The sequence below is a fragment of the Populus nigra genome, chromosome 7 (genome assembly GCF_951802175.1).
Source record: "Populus nigra chromosome 7, ddPopNigr1.1, whole genome shotgun sequence".
Taxonomy (NCBI): domain Eukaryota; kingdom Viridiplantae; phylum Streptophyta; class Magnoliopsida; order Malpighiales; family Salicaceae; genus Populus; species Populus nigra.
In genome coordinates this window covers 11,390,833-11,412,016 of record NC_084858.1, presented here as the reverse complement: position 1 = coordinate 11,412,016, position 21,184 = coordinate 11,390,833, and the positions used below count along the sequence as shown (strand labels likewise).

The following is a 21,184-nucleotide window of genomic DNA, read 5'->3' as shown; positions in this document are numbered from 1 at the left end:
GCTATTGAGTTTCCCACTGATTACTTTCTCTCTCGGTTTCTTCAGACTTCATGGCTGGCAAACTCTTGGTACTACACCTTTAAATTCCTCACTTGGTTCCACAACCCCACACAATGGATCTCTTTTCTCCAACAGGAGAAATCCAAATTCCCACATCCACAAACCTGCTGGATTGAAGTACATTGTAGCCTGCATTGTAACAAGTCTATTAAGCAAGCTTTTGCTCATTTGTTCTCTATTTTCACATTCCACAGACCCTTTAAAGCTTCTGCAGACAATCTGGTTATGAGTTTTCCACAAGCTGCAATCTACAAAACTCATACATACTACATGTATGAACACCCCTTAGATACCCTCCCAGAACTCAGGATATTATTTTGAATTCTACAGGATTTAAGGATAGTTGGCTCTGGATGCAGCCCAAGCACCACATGTGTGCAGGGGTGTATCCAGCACTGAGGCAGGAGTCACAGCTCCACATGTGCGATTGGTCAGCTAGCACACAGGCATCAGCCTGAGCACCACGTGTCTCCACGTGGTTTTTCTTTGATAGTAATAATATTTTTTTAAAATTTATTGATAATAATAATAATAATAATAATTTTTAATTTTATCTTTCAAATCAAATCTATGGTTGTTTTTCAATATTAAGAATAATTTTTTTTTCTAATTTAGTACTTATTTTATTAATAATATTAATTATTATCAAAATAATATTTATAACACAAAAGATAATATTTTTAATATTAATACTTTTGATTATAGTAAAAATAATAATATTTAGCACACAAATAATAGTATTTTTTTATATTAAAACTTTGAATTATTATAAAAATAATAATATTATAACATAAATAATAATATCTTTGATATTCATACGTTGAATTATAAGAAAAATAATAATATTTTGATATGAATAATTTGAACTCTAAGAAAAAAAATAATATTTTTTATATGAATATTTTGTATTATAAGAAAAATAATAATATTTACAATGTAAATTATAATATTTTTTATATTAATACTTAGAATTGTTGAATATTTTTAATAATATTGCGCCGTGGGTTCACTTTTTATTTTTATAAAACATATCATAAAAATTTATAATATAAATAATAATATGTTTTCAATACTAATAATAATATTTTCTTTCAAATTTAATAATTATTTTATTAATAATATTAATTATATATAAAAAATATTTCTAAAACAAATAATGATATTTAAAATTCTAGAACTCAGGAACCTTGGGCTTTGATGAACGATCTAATAGAATTGGATTTTTACGCAAGACCCATTGATTGTGGGTCCTGACGCCGAACCTATTCCCCTTGGGTCTAGCACCATGACCCAAGCGTCAGGTGTCCCCAAGTGAGGCGTAGGCATGGCTCCCTCCCAACGCAGCCCAAGTGTCACGTGTGCGCAAGGGTGTGCCCAGCACTGAGGCAGGAGCCTAAGCGCCACGTGTGCACTTTGTCTACCAGCACACAGGCAGGCAACCCAAGCGCCACGTGTGCGTTGGGGTATGCCTAACACACAGGTAGCAGCTTAAGCACCTTGTATGCGCTGGGGTTTGCCAAACACACAACAACAACCCAAGTGCCAACAATTTCTCCTAACTTGGGTGCACTCCTAAATAAGGTTCAATAAATTATGAAAACAAAATTTAAAAACCTCTCTACAAGGTTTAGCTTATTCTCTAGATTAAGAGGTAAACAAAGAAGAAAATCAGAGCTTAGAGATAGAAAAAAGTATGTTTGTAAGTTGGGTAGAAGAAGAGTAAAAAATTCTATGAATGTTTTTCCAAAACAATATAGAAAAACCCTAAAAAATAAATTTCTTTTGCCTTTTTTAATAGAAGATTTTAGAATCAAAATTGATATAATTCCTTTTATTATTAACTTTGAATACCTTTCATAAAAAAATGAACTTGATAGTTTTGGTTTGGCTGGACAAGACAATGTTTTAAAATGTTGGAAAACAATTTTATAAAATAATTCTTCATGAACCAGATCCAAGCACAAAATTAAGTTGGCAAAAACTAATCTTTTACAACCCAAAAAGTTATTTTATAGTAAACCTAAACCTAGGCCCTGGCCTAGCCTTTGCCATGAGATCATGTGTGTGAGGGTTTAAGCTCAAATCTCACTTTACTTAGGTTTTCTTCCTGTTAAAAGCTTGGGTGCCGTTTCAATCTAATTTTAACGTTTCACATTCTCATTAAATAAACCAATAAGAAAAAATCTTGTTTATTTCCGTATGGGATAAAGCTTTAGGAGGGTTATGGGTTTCTCCAAAACATGCAAATCAAAGGCTCTTTGAAATATATTTCTCGTTCACCCATAATTTGTTTAAATCAAGTTAATGTTTCATGTTAAAGAGTTTATGTTGGAGATCAAATTCCAACAAAGTGTAACTCTAAATGTAAATAGATTTCATTTCTAATTTGACCTCAAATATCCTCATTAACCATGTTTTAAATAAAATTTTTAACATCCTATAATTCAATGCATGTATCCTCAACTTATTTAAATTGATATTCACCAAGTTGACTAAAAAGTTGCTAATTTAATTAAATATATACTAAAAAACTAGAAAATTATTATGGAGCTTTATTTTTTATATGAACAGTGAATGTACTCTTTTTTTCAATTCAACCCCCATTTCTCTTATTTTTTTATTTCAATTTGATCCCTTTTTTTTTTCAATTTCATCCTTAAATTTTTCTTAACAGTCATTTGAGTTGCCTTAGAACTAGTTAAGTCGATTGGATCACATCAACGTAACTCCCATATGGTCTAGTTTTAAACATGGACTAAGTAAAGAGGTGAGTCGAGAGGTTTTTTTTTCCTTTTCAATTTCATCCATTTTTTTCTTAATTTGTTCTTTTTTTTTTTACTGGTCATCCAAATTACCTTCGAACCAGCTAAGTCAACGGGGTCATATTAGCGCAACTCTCATGCTATTTAATTTGAAACCTAGGCTATATAAGAAGTTAGTTCAAAAGATTTTTTATAATGATTTCATCTTTTTTTTTTATCAATCTCATCCTCACACTTTCTTTTATTGGTGGTCAGGATATCTTTGGATTGTCAAGTCAACTAGGTCATGTTAGGGCAACTCCCACACAATTTAATTTTAAATTTAGGTTAGGCAAGGAGTTAAATAAAGAGGTTTCAAAGCTAAATTGTTAGGCCAAGTTTAATAAAAATACCATATAGTTTTCTATAGCCCCAAATATTTTTGTTAATTTCAAGAAAGATTTGATTCAACCAATAGCATAACACAAGCCTATAAACTAGTTCTTCACTACATCATTAAATATTATACATATGTCCATTTTAAACCATATACAATAAAAATAAAAATGAATTATATAAGGGAGGTTGATAGGATCCATGCAAGGGTTCAACAATCAAATTCATATTTTAGCATAATGTTACTTATTGTTTATTTTTATATTATCAAGCATGATTCTCAATCTAACCGTTGGACCTGGCAAAAATTTTACTAGGTATTTCCAGATGTATTGTTCTACATGAGAGTAACATTTCAGGTCAATTAAAGTTCAAGAAAGTCTTGAAATATAGGTTAGCAGATACATTACAGATTTTGGTATTTGTTTCCTTTTGACTTATAAACTTCTTATTTCAAGAGGATTTTTTTCCTCATAATACAAGGATATTCAATAACTTCTTTTTTAGAGTTTTATAGTTTTACAAGGATCTTTAATGGGTAGCAATATAATTTTTAAATGTGGCAAGGATTCCTTAATATTTCAAAATCATTTTCTTATAAGGATTTCTTATTTATCTTAGTTACACAAGGACAAGAGGGCATGAATATTTAATGGCATATTACTTTTAGGCTGAATAATTTCTTTTATATTAATTTGTATTATTTTAAGGTTTTATTTGTTTTTTTATTTCAATATTTGGATATTTACATTTAATTTTGGGCTTGTGTTTTAATTTGGGTTTGTTTTGGTTCAAAATAAATATTTTAGGATTGTTTTAGGCATTAAGCTTGTGTTAATTGATTATTAGTTTGGACCTATTGGTTTGTAACCCAATAAGGGTCCATTAGGGTTATTTAAGAGAACTATATATTATTTTTTTGTTGTAAAATTTAGTAGCATTGGATTATAAAATAAAATAAGTGTTTTGCTTAAAGTAACATATTTTTCTCCTTGTTTAAATAAAGAACAATCGAACTTGTCAAAGTATAACTGACTTTATGGTTTTTTTTCCTTATCCTTTTTTTTTCGTGATTTGCTAATCATTGGTGGGGGTTGATTCCAATAGTATTGGTGTTTTGATTTGGGTAATCTCTGTATCACGTTCTTATCAAACCAGATTCATTGGCTTTCTAGGATTTGTCTTCTTTTCGTGGGGCTTACGTGATCATGACGAGTTGGTATCAAAGCTTGGCTATATTTATCAAGTTATATCCTTCTGTAATTCTCATTCCGCGTGTTAAAACTCATTATTCCGTTTGAATTATGGCATAAACTACTCTTACCAAAAAGATGTTATTTGGTTTCATTATTATCACTACATATATCACTAATACAAAGGTCAAAAAAGAAAAAGAAAGTCGTCATTAAAACAAATATGTTATAGATTATATGATAAAAACTAAAATAAGGAGAAATTGGATCAAACCACACTATAATTACTTGAAAATGTATATTCTGATTCGTTGGAGTCTAATTGCACTATATATTAAATTTTAGGTCATTTGGAGATCAATTGGTTTAGGTTGCAAATTCAGTTTAGTTTGTAAAAAAACGAGTTTGATATGTGTCTACTATTAAAACTTGCTTTGCTACTATTGATTTAGGTAGCATACTAAAGTGTTGTTCAGGGTATTTGGATGTTAATCAAGTTGTTTTTATAATATTTGCTTCTGATTTTTTTTTATGTCTTAAAAAAACATCCATATCTTGTATGAATTTTCTTGCTACTTGTGAAATTGTAATTATAGTTTTTTCTTTGTTTGTTTTCATATATTTCTTACTTCTTGATTCATTACACATATTTGGATTGCGTTACTAAGTTGTTCTATTAGTTGTGTTGAATTTCTAAATGAAAAGCCCAATTGAGTGAAACACAAGAAAAGAGTAAACATGTGAGGGAGTGAGTGAGGAAATATTTTTTTTTTATCACTAAAATATTTATAGATTTAAAGATTTCATAAAACACCATTACAACAACACCAATTGGGAATCAAACTTTTCAAATTCAAATGTTAGCACAACAGATGGAAAATGTTGAATAGAGTAATAGACAATTTGGAGGATAGGATAGAGATAAGGGAAAGTTTTGATGCTGAAATTGATGGTTTGAGAAATAGGGTTGATCAGCGTGGAAATAATGTTAGGTAGTATGAAAGGCGTGTTAGTCCCAATGTTGACGATGATTTTGATGAGATGGGTGATGAGAATTATGATAGTGTAACTTTAGGCCATAAAGATTAGTTTAGGCATCTTAGAAACCATAGGTATAGGGGAGTTATGAAAGATTGATAGTTTAGCCAAGGAGATGATAGGAGTTATGGGTAATTTTAGGTACCGTGTGATGGGGGTAGATAAGAGTTTGGATAACATTACGATGAAAGTTATTTTGTTTCAATGGGAAAATGATCTTGAGACATATTTAGAGTGAGAGAAGAAGATGGATCTTATATTTGATTGTCATAACTATTTAGAGGATAAAAAGATTAAGCTTATCATAATTGGGTTCATAAACTATGCCATTGTATGTGGGATTAGTTTGTGTTAAGTCACAGAAGGAATCGTAAGAGGCTTATTGAGACTTGGAAGGAAATGAAGGCTATTATGAGGAGATGTTTTATCCCTAGTCATTATTATAGAAAATGGTATCAAAATTTGCAGTGTTTGAGCCAAGGAACAAAGAGTGGTGATGAGTACCATAAATAGATGAGGATCACAATAATTCAAGCTAATGTAGTAAAGGATATGGAGGCCACTTTGACTAAGTTCTTGAATGGGCTGAATTGCAAGATCTTGAATATTGTGGAGTTGTAACACTATGTGAATATGTGGAGTTAGAGGATATGGTTCTTATTATCGCGGGTCACGCCGCGACATCGTTGTCGACGACAAAGACTTTTATCGTGCCTCTTGATGAGGTGTGGTGTGTTGGGAAGGGTTTTTTTGGATTTAATCATAAAACTATGATTAATATTTAGGAGTCGTCACCTAGTATTATGGTCATTAAAAACCTATGGTCTGCGAGAGTCTGGGTAAGGGACTAGTTGTGTAAGGGGAAGATACATCACATCTAGTGCACCTAACCTAAGGTAAGTTGTATTGTTGTTTGATTGTTTTTTCTAAGTTGGGTTTCTATTCGTTGATTTTTTCTAAGGTTCAAGATAAATATCTTTTTGTGAGAAAGTCTCTACCTTACTAAGTTAAATCATAACCGTTCTAAAGTCCAAATTTTAGCATCATATTTTTTAATTAGGGTTATTTAGGAGGACTATATATTGTTTTCTTTGCTGCAAAATTTAGCAGCCATAGATTATTGAATAAAATTGGTGTTTTGATTAGAACAATATATTTTTCTCTTTGTTTAAACAAAGAACAATCGAACTTACCAGAATATAACTGACTTCGTGACATTCTTCATTATACTTCTTGTTCATGATTCATTAATCATTGATTGACCAATAATATTAGTACTTTGATTTAGGTAATGTTTATGTCATATTCCTATCAAACATGATTTTTTTAGCATTTTAGGATTTGTCTTTTCCACGCATGGGTTACGTGACTACATGATTACGAGGTTCGTATAAGAGGTAAACGAATGACCACCCATTTTTTTCATTGCATGTATTAGATATATTTAACAAGAATATCTATACACATCTTGGTAAGAAAAATAATAAAATAAAAAATATATAAGAATTTCATAATATCATTATCTCTAAAAAAAATAAAAAAATTAAAATAATATAATTACCACGTCAATATTGGGGTAATAAAACTTATATAATCTAAGAAATTTTGCAAGTACAATTAATCAAATTAAAATCTTCAAATAAAAAAAATACATGTAATTTGCCACCATATGCTTTTGTTTCCATCTTCCTTCCCACGCGGCACACAAAAGGCAATTTGGCGCTCAAATCCAAGGGTACGGGAGTCGCTCCGTTCATGCCTTCCCGATTTAAAAGACAAGAAAATCCCTCCCAAAAGGCAGAAACTCGTGCGCGCGCACACACGCACTTTCTCTCTCTGTTTTCTGAATAAAAGTTTTGCAGGAGCAATGACGGACGGTCATCTCTTCAATAATATCTTTCTCGGAGGCCGTGGAGGCACTGTAATTACCTTCTTTCTCTCTTAAATTTATTACTTTTACTCTTCGATTTTGAAACCATACCTTGTTTGAACCCTAATTCCTTTTCTTTTCTTTTTTTTTGTATTTCAATTCTGCTTTTTGAGACCCTAATTTTATTCTAATTCCTACTTTGTCTGTGTTTTGGGTTGGAAAATCATGTGCTTATATTGTTGTTCATGAAACCCTAATCAGTTGGCTAATTCGTATTTGGAGTATTGAACAAATTATGAATAATTGGCAAACAATCTCAAAAGATTATTAAAAAAAAGCGATTTAAGGTTTAGGTTTGACGGGTTGCTGAGAAAAGTTAGTATGGATAATGAAATAGTGGTTTTATAATAACCATTTCTTAAGTTTAAACCCTACTATACTCAATATGATACCTTTGGTATCGATACACTAATTTTTTAGATTTGAGGCTTTATTTATGTGATTTCTTAGTGAGTTCATGGTATTGTTACCCTAATTTGTTGAAATGCCTTGTAAAATTTGGAGTCTATTTTTTTGAATGGAGAGCAAGGAAGAGAATTGAAAATTGGAATCTCATATATGTTCATATTGTCACATTCAGAACCCTGGACACCTTAAGATATCTCCAGGGGGGATTCTATGGAAGAAACAAGGGGGTGGTAAGGCAGTTGAAGTTGATAGAGCTGACATTCTTGGAGTGACATGGATGAAGGTCCCAAGGACAAATCAACTCAGTGTTCTAATTAAAGGTGGACCTTGGTACAAGTTTACTGGATTTCGTGATCAGGTTTTTCTCCAATGTCCTTGATATCTTATTTTTATAGTCAGAAGTTATTTGTGCATTTGTCTTCATGTTCAGAGAGTGTGTATTCAATTTGAGTGGAAATTAAGGTAATTTATGGCCTTTCCTCTCAAATTTTGAATATATTGATCCGCCTTGTAACCTAGCTTATCCCTACCTGCATGGCTTCATGAACTTCTCATCACATTTAAGTTTCTGTGTATGTAGTTTGTGGGTCTGTTAAATGATCACAATAGCCCTGGTGCATGTCAGTGACCGTTCATTAGTTACAACTTCTACTGAAGTTTTCAATTTCCTTTTTCCTTGTAAGTTTGATGTTTATAGTTTGTAATTTCTTACCTTGCTCATCTTTTGTTGGCCATGTAGGACTTATCTACCTTGACCAATTTTTTCCAAAGCCATGGAATAACACCAGAAGAGAAGCAGCTATCTGTCAGTGGTCGTAACTGGGGAGAAGTTGACTTAAATGGTGGGTAACTTTTTTGGACTTGCCTAGTTGCTGGATTGTCTTTCACCCTTTAGTTTTCTTTATAGCCTTTGTTGTTTATGACAGTAGTTAGCTTCTTTAGTGGTATGGCATTCTTTTATTCTGTCTTTATTGTGCTGTTGGCTTACATCTTCCAATCATTTGTAGGAAATATGCTTACATTTTTGGTTGGTTCGAAGCAAGCATTTGAGGTATCTTTAGCAGATGTTTCACAAACACAGATGCAAGGGAAAAATGATGTCATCTTGGAGTTCCATGTGGATGATACTACTGGAGCAAATGAGGTCTGTTTATAGTGCTATTTGTCCTTTCTGAACAGTGCAAGCCATATGGCTACATTTCATGCATATGGGTCCACAATCCAGAATTATATGCAGGGGTCACCTCTATCACATTCTTGTTTTCTTCATTGCAGAATTGCATAAGTACCTAGTAGAAAATAATGGTTCTGCATTTATATTTTCTTGTTTAGGATTGATGCTATCATTTAGTAATTATATTTTGTTATGTTTACAGAAAGATTCGTTGATGGAGCTAAGTTTTCACATACCTAATAACAATACCCAATATATTGGTGATGAAAATCATCCTCCTGCTCAGGTGAGTTTCTTCCTTGTTATGACAATCATCTTTTTTATGTCCTATGTATCTACTGATTTCTTGTCAATTGATTTTTTTTTAGGTTTTCCGTGACCTAATTGTGCAAAAGGCAGATGTTGGTGCTGGGGGTGAAGAAGCTGTTGTTACATTTGAGGGCATTGCAATCCTCACACCAAGGTAGAAATCGCAGACCCTGATCCCCCACCCACCCACCCATGCATACTTGCATGCTCACCCATGTACTTCCATGCAAAAGCATAACTCAATCCATGTCATCTGCTGGTTCTTTAATGCTACTCTTTTAGATACATATGTGACTTGTAAAACTATTTTTCAATTTAGGGGTCGGTACAGTGTTGAACTTCATTTGTCTTTCCTGCGGCTTCAAGGACAGGCTAATGATTTCAAAATCCAGTATAGCAGTGTTGTCCGCCTCTTTTTGCTTCCAAAGGTTTGCTTTAATTACCTGTCCACTTATATAAGCATATGTATGTTTCAAATGATGATTTCCTTAGAGCCTTGGTATGATTTCAATCAATCATGTTCATGAAAGATAGCGTTTAGTTACTGTTTCGGGATAAGAGAGACGGAGATAGTGGGACAAAGGGTACAAGAGGACATGTCTCTTTGTACTTTTTGTATAGAAATTCACTCCAAAACCGTCCTAAAGATGGACTTATTTTATGTTTTTGTCCCTATCTTTCCAACCAAACATATTTTTGTCCCTATTGTCTGTCTCTTTTATCTTGAGACAATAACCAAACGCTATCAAATGATTGCTAATGGAATCTAATGTGAGCTTGATTGATTTTTTACAGTTTAACCAGCCACACACCTTTGTTGTCGTGACTCTTGATCCACCTATCCGTAAAGGGCAAACTCTATACCCGCATATCGTGTTGCAGGTATTATTGATTGTATTACATTTGAACATCAGTTTGTGTTTTTGGATGTGTTTGGCATTCATTATTCTATTTTGTACAGTTCGACACTGACTTTGTAGTTCAAAGCAACTTGTCAATGAGTGAAGATCTTTTGTACACAAAGTACAAGGACAAGTTGGAGCCATCTTACAAGGTAATAACCTAGTTACATTCTCATTCGATCATGCTTCATGTGTTCTTCTTCTTCTTCTTCTTGCAACAAGGTAATCATCTCTTGTGATGTGGATATTTTAATCTAGGAGAGATTGGCTTGCAAGTTTGCATATAAAATTTATTTGTGTTGTGGATAAATAGGGACTTATTCATGAAGTGTTCACCACTATATTGCGTGGATTGTCTAGTGCCAAAGTTACTAGACCAGGAAAATTCCGTAGCTGTCAAGATGGCTATGCTGTGAAGTCATCGCTGAAAGCTGAAGATGGTGTCCTGTACCCACTTGAGAAGAGCTTCTTCTTCTTACCCAAACCTCCAACCCTCATTCTTCATGAGGAGGTATAGCTCTGCAAATTTTGTTCCTGATTAGTTCTTTGATATGCATATGATATATTTCAATTGGTTTTGTACATGCTTGTTTTAATTTTTTTTGTCTTTCGTCATACAAGATTGACTATGTTGAATTTGAGAGGCATGCTGCTGGTGGCTCAAATATGCATTACTTTGATCTTCTTATAAGACTTAAAACGGAACAAGAACATCTTTTCCGTAACATCCAGAGGAATGAATATCATAATCTTTTTGACTTCATAAGGTTTGGTTTATTTCTCACCTGACAGTTTGATTTTACACTGTTTTCAATGGCTTTACCTTTCATTTAATCATACAGTGGGAAGGGCATGAAAATTATGAACCTGGGAGATATGCAGACCACAAAAGGAGTGGCTGCTGTTCTTCAGAATGATGATGATGATGCTGTTGATCCACATCTTGCACGCATTAGAAATGAAGCTGGTGATGACGAGAGCGATGAAGAGGCAAGTTCCTCTCTATTTTTGAATTTTGTGCTGCATCTCCTGCAAGCTTGTAGCTACAGTATCTTTTAATTGTAGGGTTCACTTAATGTAAATACATAGCGTTATGTGCACCACTCTTGTTTGCACTCCATTTTCTACAGTTTTCCTATGCCTCTATTGAGATCTAACAGTTTTGCATTTATGCAATTGAATCTAAGCATGGTGATGTTGCAGGATGAAGATTTTGTCCTCGGGAAGGATGATGGAGGTTCTCCTACTGATGATTCTGGAGAGGAAGAATCTGATGCCAGTGAAAGTGGAGATGAGAAAGAGGCAATGCATTTATTTTCCTTTACCTTCATGCCCTATTGAAGAGGATTTGCTATATGGTAATTCGATTGATTATATTTCCAAATAATGGCCATTTGCAGAACCCTGGAAAAAAGGATTTTAAAAGGGAGGTTTCATCTTCCAAGGCTGTTACAAAGAGGAAAAGCAGAGATGGAGAGGAAAGCCAAAAGAAGAGAAAACCAAAAAAGAAGAAGGATCCCAATGCACCGAAGAGATCAAAATCTGCCTACGTGTTCTTCTCGCAAATGGAAAGGGAGGTGGGTTCATTGCTGTTCCATTGAAATCTCTGGTCATGATTTGCTCTTTGCTTGTTTGGGGTATGCTAATTATATTATTGTGTTTGGCAAAAGAATGTGAAGAAAAGCAACCCAGGAATTGTGTTTGGGGAGATTACAAAAGCACTTGCGGACAAGTGGAATGCTATGTCAGGTTTGCTTTTGTTTTTGTAGGTTATTCCCCAGATATCTCGCCAATATTAAAAATATTTCACCGTTTGTTCTTACCTGTTCAAATGCAGCGGAGGAAAAAGAACCGTACGAAGAAATGGCTCGAGATGATAAACAACGGTATAAATCGCAAGTCAATGATTACAAGAACAAGAACCCACAGCCAATGATGGTGGACTCTGGATACGAGTCTGACAGTTGAATAGATTGAAGCCCTATGTTCTAAGACTTTTCTTATGTTTGATTTTCATGTCTTCATGCCATTGGTTTGAGAATTCTATGTTTCCATGGTGCCTTTTTTCTTGAATCATCCAAGACATTGTTGGTACTTTTGTGGCTGCTTTCAGTCAGGAATTGGGTGCCTTTTCCTCGGGTTAAAGACAATGAAATGGTTTTATACTAACCATCTTACCAGAGGAATCTTCATGGCTTAGCATCGTAACTAGATATGTCCCGCCGTGAAAATTTCTACATAAAAAATTGTTAAGAAAAAAAATAAAGTTCTATACTCTGAGTCATAGGTCCAACTGATTATTTAAATAATATTAACAAAAAAAATATCTAACAATGATAGATAAGTTGGCAAAAAAAAACATAGAAAAGGGTAAAAAGAATTTGATCTATACTTATTTGTATGAAAGAAAAAATTGAAAAACAAATAACAAAACAAAATTTCAATTTAATTGGGTTAGCTAGAAAAAGATTAATTTTTAATAAATTAAATGAGAACAAGAAAAAAATTTTAAGTTGAAGCTTATTCTCTAATAAATAAAATGTTGTAAAATGAAAAAATAATATAATTAAAAATATATTGAAAAAACTTGGGATTACTATTCAAAACCTTTAACTTAGTCGTGATACAATGATAACTATATTTAAAAACAAATTAAATAAAATAGTAAAGTTTAATTATCAATTAATTTAATATTGAAGGAAGAAAACAAAAAAAAAATAAAAAAAAAAATAAAAAACAACGGAAAAAAATATTAATCAATCCGAGTTAACCTGTTAATCTCATGATTAGTATAACTTAATAAAAAGAAAAGGAAAAACAAAACAGTATAACGATCAATTTCTAATAAATAAAATATTAAAAAATAAAATTAAAATAAATTATTTTAAGTTTTGACACTAATAACTCTAGTTATTAACTGTGACTAATCCCAAATGAGGCAAATTGTAAGAAATAATAAAGTAAAATTTAAAAAAAAAACCATAAATTTTTTAAAAATAAAAACATTCTTCTTCTAAACTCAGTTAAATCTCTGAACCTAAAACCTGTGAAATCCACATGCAAGAAACCTGTGAACCCCCATTTCATTTTAAATGTGAATTGGCCGTGAACTGTGTTAAAATATAATATATTAAGTTTGTTGTTGTTGTTTTTTTTTTTTTCCTCTTAAGGTGTTTCAGCTAATGCCATAATTGTTTTTCTTGAATTTTTAATATAATTGAGAAATGGATGCTTGATTGAGATTTTTCTCTTAAACTAATTGAGACATAAAATATGGGACACCTCATAAATCTCAATGGACGTAATTCAGATACACACAATAAATAAAACATTAATTATAACTAAAAGAGATCGGTTCTTTACTATGAATTATACTATATAATTCATAATAAAAAGGATAATGCTTTTAGTTATAGTTTTTTTAATTAATTTTTTTATTTGATTTACTTTGTTAATATTAAATTTTTTTTCTATTTAATTATTACACTTTCATGATACAGATCTCAGGTTTGGTGGGTTAACCCAGTTGATTCATATTTGTTTTTCTTTTTTGTAATTAGTTTTTTTTCTGTAATTTTTTCTTTAAATATCGATTTGATTGAGAATTAAATTTCATAATTTGTTTTGTTTACTTTTCATTAGATTATTGTGATCTCATGAGGAGATTTTACAGTACCCCTCATTACAAAGCACTGTTTATTGAAAAAGTGCTTTGATATTTTTTTTTTCCTTTTCAATTATTTTTTTTCATTCTTTAATATTAATTTTTTTTTCTATTCGGTTATCGCACTTTTATGACACGACCTTGCAGCCATATATACATCCAAGGCTCTCAGGTCTGGTGTTGCAGACAAACCCAAGGTTCTTGGGCCTAGCGTTGCAGCCAGACCCCCTTAAATTTGAGTCATGCAAGTTTAATATTATTATTAATATTAAAAATATTATTATTTTTACTATAATGAATATTGCTAATATAGTAATTAATAAATTTGAAAAAAATCTTATTAAAATTGAAAAACAACCATAGATTTGATTTAATGGGTAAAATTAAAAACTATAAGAACTTGAGTTAGACATATTTAATATTATAAATATGATTATTGTCATTATTATTAATATTATTAATATAATTATTAATAAATTTTTAAAAAATTATATTACTATTGAAAAAAAAAAACCATAGATTTTATTTGAAGGGTAAAATTTAAAATTACTGTTATTGTTGTTGTTATTGTTATTCTTATTATGATTATTAATGTTATTCTTAATATTGTTATTTTTTTATGATTATTAGTGTTGTTCTTAATATTGTTATTATTTTTATTATTATTAAATTTGAAAAAAAATATTATTAATGTTGAAGAAAAACAATAAATTTGATTCGAAGGTATTAAAAACTATTAAACCTTGGATTAGACAAGTTTAATATTATTATTTTTTTTAATATTATTATTTTTTTCTTATTAGGGGAACCAAACTCTAGAAACTTGAGTCTGGCTGGGCGTCAAATCCAAGTTATTATTATTATTATTGTTGTTGTTGTTATCATTATTATTATTATTAATAATATTTTTAAAAATTATTATTACTATCAAAGAAAAACTATAAATTTGATTTTAATGGATAAAAAACTATAAGAACTTGTGTCAGACAAGTTTAATATTATTATTAATATTAAAAATATTACTCTTGAGTCAGATATTACAACCAAATCTAAATTTTTTACATCTAGTTTTACATTTAGACTTAACGATATTGAATATTAATGTTTTTTGTTATATTTTTTTATATATAAAAAGAGAGAGTGAAAAGCTAAAGTGAAACAAAAGAAAAAACTGACGAATTCTTTGTACTATCTTTAAATGGTCCAAAAAGAGACAAAATCAAAACACTTAAAACCTAGCATTAAGGGGAGGGAAGAGCAGTTGGGACTTGATGCTAGCTAATATTCACTAATTTTAATGTATGTAGTCTAGAATTTGCCTGTTTTAGTGGTTTTATCACATGAACTTGGAATAACCTCCCAAAATGTCCATGAATTTGCATCAATTTGGCAACTAAGCTTCAATGAAAAAAGATTTGATCAAGATTTTACTTTTCTATTCATAAAACTTAGTCAATTCAATCCAACTAGACTGATTAATTGTATTAATATTTTGGTTTCTGATCTCATTGAGTAAATAAGAAAGGGAAGAAAGTTGTACAGACAACACAACGTAGTACATTAATAATTAATTGTAATGCTTACATTTTTTGGTTTCGTATTTTGCCCTCCGATTCCAATTTCACCTCCCAACAAACACGCAAATTGATAACAGCAACAACGTTAAAATTATTCTCCTTCACATGTCCTTGTTCGTGAGGTTTAGGGTTCCACAGATAACCATGGGACTTGATCTTTCTAGCATTTTCTACCTGGTTTGCAATCAAGTGCCCCAGCAAAGCGAGTCATCCTTGTAGCAACTGCACCGGGTTTGGCTTTGATCATGAACTTCCTGTTCGGTTTCTTGGTTCTCGGTTGGCCAGATTGAACAAAGAAGGCTCCATTCATCATTAGATCGTTCTCTGATCTCCATGTCCATTTACTCCATTCTCCCTTCGTTGCATAGTCCCTCTTGGTCACCTGCATTTAATTTGCAGGTATCATCAGAACATGTATTTATCGTATTATATATGGGATTTAATTAATGGGATGCATGATTTTGTTTTGTTTACCTGTTTTAGATGACTCTCAGGTGGTGCGATGAAGCGGTTACCCTGGCTGATAATGGTAGGATGTTTGCTGCCACCAATAGCATACAGGCGCCAATGAGTGTAGTCATTGTTAACAACATGGAAGAAACCCCATCTGCATCTTGGCATTCTCTGTACAAGCCCCTGGCCAAAATGGTTGAATGCAACCGTGACTTGCATAAGATGATCGCCTGAGTAGCTATCACTTGCTCCTAACAAGATGGCCTGCAATTCTCAATATATATCAAATCGCCATCACTCTGCAATAAATAAGAAGAAAAATTATATTTAAGTTTTAAATAAGAAATGATATTGTAGCTTACATCATTGTGGTGGGTGAAATGGCAATTGGAAATGGTAATTGCAGTGGATCCCATAATTGCATCAATGAGTCCATCGGTGCAGCGAGACATGGAAACGTGATCGATCCAGATATCGGTGGAGCCGAAGATGGAAATTCCATCTCCATCACTTTTGGTCCTGATTCCATAATGGTCCACGGAGTCCCTAATATTCCCACCGCTAGTAGAAATAATGTGATGAATGCGAATTCCATGAATGATTACGTTATGGATGAATTGTATTGTAATGCCACCTCCATAAGAGATGTGTACATGGTGCCCACGCCCATCAATCGTCTTATGGCTAGACATTATCAACTCTTTCGACAACTTAATGTTCATGTTCTTTGAAAATATGATCCACAATGGCTCCTTTTGGATCACAGCATGACGCAAAGTCCCTGGTTTTGGCTTCATAACATTGTTGTCCGAGCTATCTGTCACAACATATATCCTTCCGGCCATTCCTCCAGTAGTCCTACGCCCAAAACCAAGCGCACATTTTGCTAACTGCTTACGGTTTTTTGCCCAGTTCCTTTGGCACCTCCAGCACCTGTCAATTGGGTTGGTCACCTGGCATGGACCTGCGTATTTTTTCCTCCCTTGCCTCAGGTTCCTTCTAGTGCCGTTAGCGAACTGTTCAAAATCGGCATCGTTATCGTTATCATCACCATCAAGGTCCAAATTAGTGATGTTTGTGCTCCCAAAAGCACCATAAAGGCTGCTGCTATTCTTTGCAAGAGAGTATCTTCCCCCAATTAAAAAGAAGAGGAAAAAAGATTGTCAAAATCATTATAATATTTCATAAATGTGCCATGTAAATTAATTCTGCATGCTGTAACAAAAAATATCGTCTTAGTATAGCAAGTTCCTATATATCTTATCCGATCTAGGCGCTTGCTTCTTAGTTCAAAGAGAAATTAAGACTTTATAAATTAAATAAATGGTGATACATTGTGTACTGATGATCAATAATGAAATGGAGAAAATGATGCTGGGAATTCACTTGTTAACTTCAACGTTGAAAGCATCGGTTGCCTCTTCCGGGTCGGGTACGTAGGCTTCCAATGTCATCTTCTTAGCATCCTGCGCTCGTTTTTGCCACACATCGTCGAAAATGCCAATGTCTGCCAACAGGCTTGGAATCAATGTTGCAAGAGTAAAAACAAAGATCAGCATGGCCTTACCCACTGCCATCTTCTTTGTATGTAATATATTATGAATGTTAACAAGTTCTGACCAAAAGTAGTCCTGGACGTCCTAGGTCCGTTATAGATCAAGGTATACGGTTGAACCACTTGGCGCGGTGGGTTCGTAAATCTTCTTATGGGTTCAGACCGAAATAGACCAGAAAAAATTGAACCTAGCTAGGTGAATTTTTGAGCTATCTGCATAGCTTGTGTTTGGTTTATGAATTGAACACATAGGTTTGACGTTGTGGGCATGCTTAAATACTATCCAATAACTTGGGAGATCTAAAATTAGAAGCGTAGAGAAAGGAATACCATTCTGTACTAATGGTTGACAGTACATGCACAGCAACAAAGATTGACTGACTGACGATTAGTCTCTAACAAGGAGAATAAATGGTCTCGAACGAGACCCTATGTTGCTAATATACATGCAAACTATTTTCTCTTCTTTTTTGACGCCTGTCTCAACCTTGCGCATGGTTGACTCCATGCCAGCAATTTCTCTTCTTTTTCACGCCTGTCTCAACTTTGCGCATGGTCGACTCCATGCCAGCAAGCAATGCTTTTTTTTATCAAATCCTTGCTTTAAATAGCTTATAATCAACCATGTTTTTAGACCAACGATCGATATATAATAATTAGAACTGCCTTGCAGCTTCCAAACAATGAGCTAGATCAGCTGTTGCAGAGTTTTCTTTCTTCTCTTTTCTTTTGTTGTTCTTCAATTTCTTTTGTTTCGCAGGCAGGCAGGCAGGCAGGCATGCATGCATCCATCCATCCATCCATCCATGCATGGATCTCCTTAGCGGCTTGAATCAACAGAGAATTGGAGGGAAGTAAGGGTGCTCTTAAAAATGGCTGAGCCTATTATGCCCAGCCCCTATATATATATATATATATATATATATATATATACACACACACACACACACACATAAACACATCCATCATGTAAACACGGTTTAGACACATCTTGGACACGGAATATTAATTAGTGAAGTTGCGCCCGCTAGCTAGATAGCTGTCGATTTTGTTATGAATTAAGACCATTAAAACTAGCTAGCTAGCCAAGAAAGATTTAATTAAAAATATATTAATTAGTACAATCAGCTTAATTATCAACTGCTAGATATACATAGAGTCATCAATTTTTATTACCAAATCTAATTGTGAATTATAATATTGAACATCGATCATTGGGTACTTTCATGTTTAAAAACGCAGCTTATCTCTTGGGTGTCTTTTATTTATTTACATCGAATATAAACTAAACTAAAAAAAGAAGGGGATTTTACTTGCTTATTCCTCATTAAGTATTATTCATTGAAATAATATTTTATTTTGTTTTATATTTTTGCTATTTTATTAATATTTTATTAATTTCATTTTTTAATATTAATTTCTTTTCTATTTAGTTATCGTACTCTCATGATACGGATCCCAGGTTTGATGGGTTAACCTGTTTTGACGGGTTAACCTAATTGACTCAGATTTTTTTCTTCCAATTTCATCCATTAATATTAATTTGATTGAGAATTAAACTTCATGATTTGCTTTGTTTACTTTTCATTAGATTATTATGATCTTATGACACGAGAATAATGCTTAACAGATTAACCTAAGTTAACTCGAGTTTTTTTTTCTTTTATTTAATTGATTTTTTTTAAAAAAAATTTACCATTCAACATTTGATCGGTTGGGAATTGAACTTCATAATCTATTTTGATTAGTTTTTTTTATGAGAATACCTTGATCTTAAGATCAAGGTCACAGGTTTTGGTATTTTAACCCTAGTTAAATCAGATTGTTTTTTTTTTATTTTCTTTTTAAGAGGTTAAATTGGTCTTATTACCTGGATCACGAGTTCTTCAACATTAAACTTGCTTTTTATTGGGTTGTCCTTGTCTCATGACTCGGGTTGTGGGTTGACCTACTCGACTCATTTTTTCTCTCCTTTTTAATTGACTTTTTTTCTTCCCAATTTCATTAATTAATATTGTATTTAATTGGAAATTAGACTTCATAATTTATTTTGGTTTGTTTTTCATTAGGCTATCATGGTCTTATGACTCGGTAATAATGCTTAACAGTTAACTCGGGTTAACTTGACTTATTTTTTATGTCATTTTTTTAATTAAAATTTTTACAATTTTCATCATTCAACATTAGGCGATAGAGACGATTGAGAATTGAGCTTTATAATTTGTTTTAATTTTTTCTCTATGTGGTTATCTTAGTCTCAAGACCAAAGTCATGGATTTAACAAATTAATCCGAGTTAAATCAAGTCATTTTTTTAATATTTTTTTTCTATAAGGTTATCTCAGTTTGATGACTCGGGTCATGAGTTTGGTGGATTGACTCAGGTTTTTTTATATTTTTTTAATTGATTTAATTTTTTAATCTTATCCTTCAATATTGGGCTGGTTAGGACACATTTCATCGGTAAACCAATATGTAATGAATACCGTGAATAGTGTCATTGAGAAGTGAACAGTTCTCGTGATCTCTGGAATATATCATCATACACATTCTATCGGTATACCCGTATGTAATGAACACCATGAACAATGCCAAGGTGAAGAGAAACAGTTCTCATGGTTTCTAAAATATACCAGTAGACACATTCTGCTGGTATACCCGTATGTAATAAACATCTTAAACAGTTCTAGGGTGAAGAGGCATAGTTCTCATGGTCTCTGGAATATACCAACATACATATTTCATGGGTATACCCTTATGTAAATGAACACTGTGAACAATGCTAGTGTGAAGGGGAATAATTCTCATGTTCTCTAAAATATATCAATGAATACATTCTGTCGGTATACTCGTATGTAATGTACAATCTGTCAGTATTTTCATCAGTGTAAAACAGTGTCTAATGCCAAATTGTATATGTATTCCCTATCTATTCATTCTGCAAATATTTAATTTCACAGCTGCACACACAGCATAATAACACCAGTTCACATAACAATAATAAAATAAATGTTTCTTTGTCATTCAATAATAAATTAACATCATTGTCATTATATTAAAGTGAGTTTTGTCTATAAATATTACATTATAGTTTCTGGTATTACACATTAGAGTTGTGCAAATTAATCAGAATTCTCTTCTTCTTCATCAATTGACTCGTCCTCATCTCCATCGTAATCTTGTATATTGATTTCATCATTATCATCTTCATCGACTTATGTATGTCCACTAGAGCTCAAACTATCATTCAACTCCTCAACATCAACATCAATAAAAATATTCTTGACGATGTGAAAATTTGAATTTTCTTCTAAGTCATTAGATGGAGTAAATCGATATGGATCAACTAACTCACCAAGTTGAAAGATATCATCTCCCACATTTAATTCATCATTGTCATCCTAAACAACCTTGACACGACTCTTGGGTTTGGTTTTCACAATAGATAACCAGTCAACTCTTGAACGATCTTTTCTAAAGGAAGGATTGTATGTGTAATAAACTTGCTGACATTGTTTGATGAAAACAAAGACATCGTCACCGTTGCAGAGTCTAGCCTTTGAATTAATTTCAATCAAACCATAATGGGGATCTACTATGATTTCTCTTTCAGTGGTGTCACACTAATAGCATTTGAATAAAAATAATTTATTCTGCTTGTTATGATATTGCATTTCAATGAACTCTTCCAACTTCTTATAATAGTCAACTTCAAACTTATTAGAAGTCGATCCTTTAACACAAACCCCCATTGTTATATGTCTTCCTTCCATGTCCATATTCTT

At 32.3% G+C, this 21,184-nt stretch overlaps 1 protein-coding gene and 1 pseudogene across 1 annotated transcript; one reads left to right on the top strand and one right to left on the bottom strand.

Moving 5' to 3' along the window:
* Positions 1-7,098: 7,098 nt before the first annotated feature.
* LOC133700012 (FACT complex subunit SSRP1-like) lies at positions 7,099-12,320 on the top strand. Its single transcript, XM_062123565.1, has 16 exons — positions 7,099-7,349; positions 7,939-8,124; positions 8,506-8,608; positions 8,774-8,910; positions 9,143-9,226; positions 9,309-9,403; positions 9,569-9,677; positions 10,045-10,131; positions 10,211-10,303; positions 10,465-10,662; positions 10,773-10,918; positions 10,994-11,141; positions 11,355-11,453; positions 11,552-11,728; positions 11,822-11,900; positions 11,989-12,320. The coding sequence occupies exons 1-16, from the start codon at positions 7,296-7,298 to the stop codon at positions 12,117-12,119; spliced, it is 1,926 nt and encodes a 641-aa protein (XP_061979549.1). The 5' UTR covers positions 7,099-7,295; the 3' UTR covers positions 12,120-12,320.
* A 3,091-nt stretch (positions 12,321-15,411) lies between these two features.
* LOC133698306 (pectate lyase-like) lies at positions 15,412-18,269 on the bottom strand (annotated as a pseudogene).
* Between the last annotated feature and the right edge of the window lie 2,915 nt (positions 18,270-21,184).

Coding starts and splice junctions, on each gene's coding strand:
- LOC133700012 (XM_062123565.1), top strand. CDS start 7,296: ATGACGGACGGTCATCTCTTCAATAATATCTTTCTCGGAGGCCGTGGA. Junction 11,142..11,354: donor ATGACGAGAGCGATGAAGAG/GCAAGTTCCTCT, acceptor GTGATGTTGCAG/GATGAAGATTTTGTCCTCGG. Junction 11,729..11,821: donor TCTCGCAAATGGAAAGGGAG/GTGGGTTCATTG, acceptor GTTTGGCAAAAG/AATGTGAAGAAAAGCAACCC.